The following is a 9,998-nucleotide window of genomic DNA, read 5'->3' on the forward strand; positions in this document are numbered from 1 at the left end:
AGTAACGTCACAACATCAGTCACCTATCAGCTGATTTTTGTTTACTATTTAATTGTATTATTCTTGGAATTTTATCTTTAAGAAAAATTGTATGAAAATTTCATCATATTAACAATATATTATTTTTTTATCATCAATTAGGTAAATGGACTTCGAAGAAGACAGCGAAGATGAATTACCTCCTGGTTGGGAGGAGAGGGTAAGGCCTGCGTTTCTCCTTAGAATGCACTGTGTTTTATAGGATAGGAGATGGGACGGTACAATTGTCTGATAATGATACTTATTTCATATTTTAAGAGATACCTGAGATGTACATTAATGTGTTTCACCCATTTTCATCTTTAATGTCAGCTCTCTGTTTTGCTGATACATGATCATTCAATATCCATATATTTTCTTCTTTACCTTACATTTCAATAGGTTTTGTTAGTTGATAAGATCCCTCCATACCCAGTGATTCTTTTTACCTTTGCACTGGTTCACTATCAATTTGCAAGGATTTTGACAAGAATCAACCAAAGTGAGAAGGAAATCATGTCAAATTTTAACATTTATTTTAATGTATTTGTAGTCCATGGACTCAATAAGATTCACGAATTTTGGTTAAGAATGGCAATTTTGTGTGTATCTATCCAGCTATTTACCTCACTATCTTCCTAGCTGTTTATTTCTCTATCTATTTATTTCTCTTTCTAACTGCCTAACTGTCTACCTATCTAACCATTAGAAATAATTTAAATTCTTTTAGTAGCTGAATAATCATTTTAGTAACATGCATTGTTAATAAATTTTGTTAGGAATTATTATGATGAGTGTATATCGATTGGTGTGTTTTATATGATTTCTTTACTTGTCTTTTAATATTGTTATTGTTATATAGAAAAGTAAAGTGTAGTGTTGAGGAACTTATTGTAGATTATACTAGTGAATGTATATACTGTTGAACTATATTCTTATGTACATATAATATAAAATATACAGGCACAACGCATGTTTTTGTTATAGGTAACTATAGATGGTTCAGTGTATTATGCCAATCATTTAACCAAAAACACTCAGTGGAGACATCCTAGAACTGGAAAGAAGAAGCGAGTAGCTGGTAGACTTCCATTTGGGTGGGAAAGGTTAGTCCAATTCAAGTGCTATGTGAAATTATACAGGATGTACCAATATTGGTGTTCAAAAATAATAAGATGTGCAGCACTTCATGTAATTTTGATGTCCATCTAAATAGGATTACTCAAATGTACAAACATCAAAACGACTATCATAAGAAAACATAAAACTTGTAGTTATTCTTATCTAGGAAATATGGTACAATAGAAGAAAACTGGCTAAGCTGTAAAAAGGTACTCCCCAAAAAAGCCTTAAAAATGTCTTGGTTATGCCTAATTTACTAATAAAAAAACAACAGATTGATTGCGTATTTAAAATGACACAAATTTAACCAAACTTGCCACAAAAGATATCTTTTTTCACGAGGAAAATCTTCAAAAAAACGCCCAGCCAGGTGTTCTGATGACCGGGTGGTGTGGGATTTCCCGAAAGGCCTTCCCACTATCAACTTCGGGATTCCTGTTGGAAGACTACGCAAGCAAGAAGCTCATCCATTTGTATTTGGATAAATAATGAATCTGCCACACTGCATATATTGAGTAATTCTGAACTTCTCACGTTGAGCCTAAAGGACACTTCCCTCTCCAAATATTTTAAAGGGATCATTTAAAAATGCACATTATAACTTCATATTTTGTTGGAGTAGAGAATCCAGTACTTTATTTGGAAAATATTTATTCTGTTTACAGAACTGCAGGTACTTCACAAAACGACAGAATCATACAATATTGTTTTATGCGTTACAACGTGCGTAACACAGGGCACAGTGCTTACATGAAAAAAACCGATCAACTGTTTTTTTTTACCTCGGTTGCTGTTTATTATTATTTGTTATTTATAATTACAATTTTAAACTTTTAGTTTGTTTGAGATTGATGGTGTTTTTTTCAATATACGAGCATGATAATAATCATTTGGATAACTCATTTAATCATTTACATTCGAAAGAGCAATATAAAAGTGACTTTTTAAAAATAAATTTGTTCCAGTTCTGGGTGTGGGATTCTAAACTTTCGCTGAATACATGTCCGATAATAACATGAACCTCAACGACGTTTATACAGGGTGTTTCAAAACTGCACGACACTATTTCAGGTACGTATACTCTAGTGCAAAAAAAAGAAAAAAGTTCATATGAACATGAGTCCTATCTCAATCAGTAATGGAGTTACAGGGTGTCAAAGTGTAAGAAAATATTAGGTTTATTTTTTTATTGTGCTTGACCTACTACAGATAGAGCTTCTAAATTTTATACGTGTACTAGATAACGGGTGCTGCTTAAGACGAGACTAAATTGTCTTCAACTACTATACAGGGTATTGCATTTTCTAAAGTCTTGCTCCATAAAATCCTTTAGAAAAACTTGCTAGTACAGCACTGATTTATTCTAATATTTTTCTCTAATTCTCCAATGTATTACCTAAATTTTATTTCTCTTGAGTTTTGGTCGAATTCTGTTCAGTTTCCTCATAAATTAATTATTTATCGAACTCAATCACATTTGCAGACGTCAAGAAGCCTATAATATTTTGATATTTTTTATTAAAAAGACTGATACACAAAATTGTAATTTTAAAGAGTAAATTTAAAATGGGGCAGAATTTAAAGGAACTGTTCAAATTGACCAATACAGTATTTTTTGAATACAGCATTGAGCACGAGGAACCCATGCATCCTGGGCACTTCGTATAGCCTCAAGACGACGTCTGAAAATGTGATTAAATTCGATAAATAATTAATTTATGAGGAAATTGAACAGAATTCGACCAAAACTCAAGAGAGATAAAATTTAGGTAATAGATTGGAGAATTAAAGAAAAATATTAGAATATGTCAGTGGCGTACTAGCAAGTTTTTCTAAAGGATTTTACGGAGCAAGACCTCAGAAAATGCAATACCCTGTATAGTAATTGAAGGCAATTTAGTCTCGTCTTAAGCAGCACCCGTTATTTAGTACGCGTAAAAAATTTAAAAGTTCTATCTGCAGTAGGTCAAGTACAATAAAAAAACCTATTTTCTTGCATTGACACCCTGTAACTCCGCTACTGATCGAGATAGGATCCATGTTCATATTAACTTTTTTCTTTATTTTGCTCTAGAGAATACGTACTTGAAATAGTGCCGTGCAGTTTTGAAACATCCTGTATACACAGGGTGTAACATATCATCACGGAGATACTTCAAGGCCGATAGTACTCTGCAAAATAATTTAAAAAATACTAATTGACCCCTGGTCAAAAACGGACCATTTTCAATTATGATATGTGACAAGTGACCTTGTGATTTGGCCACAAGGCCAACTTGTTCAATTTGCTCTCGAAGTTTGGAGCTTTTGCCTGGGTCCTAGGCGTTGAATAGATTATGTTGTCATTTTCGTTAAAAGAAGTCTCAAAGCTTTTCTTCGCCGCCCTTTTTGCAACGTGGGTATTAAAAGGCAGAACCCACTTTCCCATAGATTTAATTTTTTTACTAAATGGACCTTCAGCTGCCTTAATAACCCGGGCCTCCTTTCCTTCTAGACTCATTTAAATAATTATTCGTGTGCATTTTGTTAGAAGCAAATTCTTTTTTTACACAACACGGCTTTTCATCAATGTTATTATTTTGCCAGTCTCTGCGATTTTCTTCGAAAATAGAAATCCTAGAGGTTTTTAACACTATTAGAAAAATGCTCTATAGATTTTGTAATGTAGAATACATATTCTTGTTCTTCCTACACCCCATTGCTTAACGGCCGTATAATGCAAGTACTGTTTACGTCTGTACATCCGCGATGCCGCCGCAATTGACGAGAACCGAAACGGTTTCTCATCAGAGTTTTTGCCACTCTTATGCAATATAGAATAGAAATATTTTGTTAACTATCAGTCACAGATTTTATGACCAATGAACTTTTAGATGAAATGTGTTGGCCGTGGTATTCTGGCTATACAATGTAACTTGTAAGAAAATCCGAAGTTTTAGAAAACATCCAATAACTTTCTTGTAGGCTAAAAAACTGAAAACTGACGAACATTTTGTACTTGATTTTTCTGCACCCTGTATATCCGCAAGGGAAACCCCTTTTATACCTATCAGTCAGTACAGTATAATGACTTGTTGGAGAGCGGTGTGACCTAGGAAATAAGTATTGACTATGACGGCACAGAGAGGTGTAATGTGTGAGTCAATCCTTATTTCCTAGACTAACTTGTGATCGAACGGTTTCAGTCAATTCCGCTTACTTTAAATGCATGGACAATCGGTTCTTGTGGAATACTGCGATAAAGAGAAACGTCTTTTATAATGGACAGGAGAGGTTTACAATTAACAATGTATGCAAGGTTTTAGAGGCACCATTTAAGGCAAATTTGGTTGAATTTCGTTTACTCAAGATACCCGATCAGTCGGATTTTGTCGAAAATTGTAAGAGAGAAATGTCTTTTAAAATGGACAAAAAAGGTTAAAATGTTAACAGTATGTACACAGTCTGTGAGTCATCATGTGTGGTAATTTTGGTTGAAATCGGTCATTCTAGACACCTGATTAATCGGTTTATGCTAAAAATTACAAGAGGAAAGTGTCCTTTGGAATGGACATGCAAAGTTTAAAATTTAACAGTGTTTCTATGGTTTCAACGGCATCCTTTGTAGCAAATTTGGTTGAATTCCATTTACTCTAGATACCCCGTCAGCCGGTTTTTGTCGAAAATTGTAAGAAAGAAATGTCCTTTAGAATGGACATAAAAAGTTCAGATTTTAACAGAATGTGTACAATCTGCAAGTCATCATTTGTGTTAATTTTGGTTAAAATCTGTCGCTCTAGATACTCGATCAATTGGTTTATGTTAAAAATTGCAAGAGGGAAATGTCCTTTAGAATGGACACGCGAAGTTTAAAATTTTACAGTATATATATGGTTTCAATGGTATCCTTTGTAGCAAATTTGGTTGAATTCCATTTACTCTAAATACCCGGTCAGCCGGTTTTTGTCGAAAATTACAAGAGAGAAATGTCTTTTAGAATGGACATAAAAAGTTCAGATTTTAACATTATGTGCACGATCTGCAAGTCATCATTTGTGTTAATTTTGGTTAAAATCTGTTACTCTAAATACTCGATCAATTGGTTTATGTCAAAAATTGCAAGAGGAAAGTGTCCTTTAGAATGGACATGCGAAGTTTAAAATTTAACAGTGTATATATAGTTTCAGTGGCATCCTTTGTGGCAACTTTGATTGAATTCTACTTACTCTAGATACCCGGTTAGTCGGTTTTTGTCGAAAATTGTAAGAGAAAAATGTCCTTTAAAATGGACAAAAAAGGTTAAAATTTTGACAGTATATGCACGGTCTGTGAGTCATCATTTGTGGCAATTTTGGTTGAAATCGTTCACTCTAGACACCTGATCATTTGGTTTATGCTAAAAATTACAAGAGGGTAATGTCCTTTGAAATGGACATGCGAAGTTTAAAACTTAACAATATATGCATGGTTTTAGAGGCACCATTTAAGGCAAATTTGGTTGAATATCGTTTACTCAAGATACCTGATCAGTCGGATTTTGTCGAAAATTGTAAGAGAGAAATGTCTTTTAAAATGGACAAAAAAGGTTAAAATGTTAACAGTATGTACACAGTCTGTGAGTCATCATGTGTGGTAATTTTGGTTGAAATCGGTCATTCTAGACACCTGATTAATCGGTTTATGCTAAAAATTACAAGAGGAAAGTGTCCTTTGGAATGGACATGCAAAGTTTAAAATTTAACAATGTATGCAAGGTTTCAGCGGCATCCTTTGTGACAAATTTGGTTGAATTTCGTATACTCTAAATACTCGGTCTGTCGGTTTTTGCCGAAAATTGCAAGAAAGAAATGTCCTTTAGAATGGACATAAAAAGTTTAAATTTTGACAGTATATGCACGATCTGCAAGTCATCATTTGTGTTAATTTTGGTTAAAATCTGTCACTCTAAATACTCGATCAATTGGTTTATGTCAAAAATTGCAAGAGGAAAGTGTCCTTTAGAATGGACATGCGAAGATTAAAATTTAACAGTGTACGTATGGTTTCTATAGCATCTTTTCTAGCAAATTTGGTTGAAATCCGCTTACTTTAGATACCCGGTCAACCGGTTTTTGTTAAAAATTGCAAGAGAGAAATGTCTTTTAGAATGGACATAAAAAGTTCAGATTTTAACAATATGTGCACGATCTGCGGGTCATTATTTGTGGTAATTTTGGTTAAAATCTGTTACTCTAAATACTCGATCAATTGGTTTATGTCAAAAATTGCAAGAGGAAAGTGTCCTTTAGAATGGACATGCGAAGATTAAAATTTAACAGTGTACGTATGGTTTCTATAGTATCTTTTCTAGCAAATTTGGTTGAAATCCGCTTACTTTAGATACCCGGTCAACCGGTTTTTGTTAAAAATTGCAAGAGAGAAATGTCCTTTAGAATGGACATAAAAAGTTCAGATTTTAACAATATGTGCACGATCTGCGGGTCATCATTTGTGGTAATTTTGGTTAAAATTTGTTACTCTAAATACTCGATCAATTGGTTTATGTTAAAAACTGCAAGAGGAAAGTGTCCTTTAGAATGGACATGCGAAGATTAAAATTTAACAGTGTACGTATGGTTTCTATAGTATCTTTTCTAGCAAATTTGGTTGAAATCCGCTTACTTTAGATACACGGTCAACCGGTTTTTGTTAAAAATTGCAAGAGAGAAATGTCCTTTAGAATGGACATAAAAAGTTCAGATTTTAACAATATGTGCACGATCTGCGGGTCATCATTTGTGGTAATTTTGGTTAAAATCTGTTACTCTAAATACTCGATCAATTGGTTTATGTTAAAAACTGCAAGAGGAAAGTGTCCTTTAGAATGGACATGCGAAGATTATAATTTAACAGTGTACGTATGGTTTCTATAGTATCTTTTCTAGCAAATTTGGTTGAAATCCGCTTACTTTAGATACCCGGTCAACCGGTTTTTGTTAAAAATTGCAAGAGAGAAATGTCCTTTAGAATGGACATAAAAAGTTCAGATTTTAACAATATGTGCACGATCTGCGGGTCATCATTTGTGGTAATTTTGGTTAAAATCTGTTACTCTAAATACTCGATCAATTGGTTTATGTTAAAAACTGCAAGAGGGAAGTGTCCTTTAGAATGGACGTGTGAAGTTTAAAATTCAACACTGTATGTATGGTTTCAGCGGCATCCTTTGTGACAAATTTGGTTGAATTCCACTTACTCTAGATACCCGGTCAGCCAGTTTTTGTCGAAAATTGTAAGAGAGAAATGTCTTTTAGAATGGACATAAAAAGTTCAGATTTTAACAGTATATGTATGATTTGCGAGACATCATTTGTGGTTATTTTGGTTGAAATCGGTCACTTTAAACAGCCGATCAATTGGTTTATGCTAAAAATTGTAAGAGGGAAGTGTCCTTTAGAATGGACACACATAATGCAGAATTTAGTAGTATATTCACGGTCTTAAAGACCCAATTTCTGGCTAATTTGCTTGAATTTCATTCATTCTAGATACCCGCTTAATAAGTTCTTTTAAAATATGGCAAAAGAGTCCTTTAGAATGTACATACAATTTTAAGAGTTCAACTTTCTATGTGGAATTTTAGAGGCATCATTTATGGCAATTTTGGTTGAATTTTAGTCATTTTAGATACTCTATTAATTGGGTTTTGTCAAAAATTTCAAGAGAGAAGTATCCTGTAGAATAGACATAAAAAGTTCAGAATTTAGTAGTCTGTGGACCTTATCAAAGGTATTATTTGTAATAGGGTCAGTTCAATTTCGGTCATTCTAGATATCCGGTATAGTCAGCCTATGCATTGTGTAAGAGTAACGCATTTATAACAGTTGCGGGTTAATTTAAGGGTACCACCATGTTAAAGGCGTCATTTATGGTCATTATATTACACAGAGTTTTCTATTATTAAAGGGAAAAACATATATTTCAACTACCATAATTTTTTGACACACTATGTATAATTTACAATGATCATAAAACTTTCACTGCTCTATTTTTTAGAGTGGTTTCTCCTGATGGCAAAGTAGTTTTTGTCAATCATGTAGACGGAAGTACCACATATACAGATCCTCGATTAGCATTTGCCATTGAGGAAAAGGAACATGTCAATGATTTCAGGCAGCGTTTTGATGCATCGAGCACAGCCCTTGCAGTAAGTATTAAATCGTATGCATTCCACCAAAATATAGACTGAAGTGTCGTTTTCGTAAGTGTAATTTAGAATTACTCAGTTTCTTCATATGTACATGCACTTCTACATACTTTGAGTCACTTGAAGCATTCTTGTTTAGGTGTTGATTGGCCAAGATTTATCCGGCAAACTGGCTATTATAACCGGATCAAATGCAGGAATCGGCTTCGAGACTGCCAGATCTTTAGCAAAACACGGCTGCACTGTGATTTTCGCCTGCAGAAACTTACCAGCCGCCGAAAAAGCCATTCAGCTCATTTGCAGAAATGAACGATTAAATATTGCCGACAACTGCGTTCCTATAGAGTTGGATCTCTGCTCTCTGGACTCCGGTATCTAACCGCAATTAAAATTTAACAAATGCTAAAGAATTATATTGATTTGGTTCCAGTCGTGCAATTTTGTAACATCATAAAAAGCAAATTCCAGCAAGTTGACATATTGATCTTAAATGCTGGGGTGTTCGGGCTGCCATTCTCTAAAACCTGGGACCGTTTGGAAATGACTTTCCAAGTCAACCATTTGTCCCATTTTTACTTAACTTTGCTATTAGACCCGCTGCTTGTGCAAGGGTCCAGGGTCGTTATAGTTTCATCGGAATCTCACAGGTATTTTAATATTTTTGACCTTGACCCCTTATAAAGATGTTTCTTCTCAGATTTGCTAACCTCACGTTGGAATCTATAAATCCTCTAACATTGTCACCTGAAACTTCTCGTCATTACTGGGATATGACCGCGTATAATAATTCCAAGCTCTGCAATGTTTTATTTGGGAGACAGCTGGCAAAAAATCTGCAAAGCAGAGGCATATCTGTGTTTAGGTAAGTGGATATGCCGACTTGAAGGAGAATTAACAGTTTTTGTATGAAAAAATAGTCTACACCCTGGAAATATGGTTTACTCTAAGCTGAGCAGATACTGGTGTTTATATAAAATTCTGTTTGCTCTGGTAAGGCCCTTTACCAAGAGTCTACAACAAGCTGCCTCGACATCAGTGTATTGCGCCACTGCTCCTGAATTAGTTGGAGTAACTGGTAAGCGTGGCAAGTAGAACATTTGTTTCTCTAAGAGATTCTTCTACCGATTTAGACTTCTTGGTGTAGCGGAAATTTCTTCAAGACGCACTTGCTACTTGTCACTTAATTGTTAATTAAATTAGCTCTACTTCCTCGTACTCGACAGAGAACTTTTCACTTGCAGGAGTGTATTTCAACAACTGTTGCCCTTGTCAAGAAAGTCAGGCTGCCCAAAATGAACACATGGCCAAACTATTGTGGAATGTGAGCATTGACATGATAAAAACCGTTTTAGGAAAGAACGCTCCCGGTTTGGACAATAAGCGAATACACATCGAGGCTCAAATAAACGCTGAGGTTACAAATGAAATTAGATTAAATCTAGATAACAAACAAGACTGATGTCGGGTAAAATATTCCATTTGACCAATAAAACGTTTTACTGTTCAATTTTCCCAATGCCTTTTACTTCGTTGCACTATAACCATTACAAATGAAATAGTAATAAGAAGGTATCTACAAGAATTGTGACAGTGTCTTAAACAAGACGATTTCCTTAGGAGATTCTGAACGTATTTCATGTAGCTAGTTTCATCTCCCTTCCTTAACTGAACAATTAATGAGAAATTTGTAATA

General features: G+C 34.3%; 1 protein-coding gene across 1 annotated transcript; it reads left to right on the forward strand.

Annotated features, from left to right (window-relative positions):
• The first annotated feature begins 65 nt into the window (after positions 1 to 65).
• Wwox (WW domain-containing oxidoreductase) lies at positions 66 to 9,812 on the forward strand. The gene is made up of 8 exons (XM_066399425.1): positions 66 to 199; positions 1,006 to 1,124; positions 8,155 to 8,305; positions 8,445 to 8,676; positions 8,736 to 8,952; positions 9,003 to 9,167; positions 9,223 to 9,380; positions 9,547 to 9,812. The coding sequence occupies exons 1-8, from the start codon at positions 146 to 148 to the stop codon at positions 9,762 to 9,764; spliced, it is 1,314 nt and encodes a 437-aa protein (XP_066255522.1). The 5' UTR covers positions 66 to 145; the 3' UTR covers positions 9,765 to 9,812.
• Positions 9,813 to 9,998: the final 186 nt, after the last annotated feature.

The sequence above is a fragment of the Euwallacea similis genome, chromosome 19 (assembly GCF_039881205.1).
Source record: "Euwallacea similis isolate ESF13 chromosome 19, ESF131.1, whole genome shotgun sequence".
NCBI lineage: Eukaryota > Metazoa > Arthropoda > Insecta > Coleoptera > Curculionidae > Euwallacea > Euwallacea similis.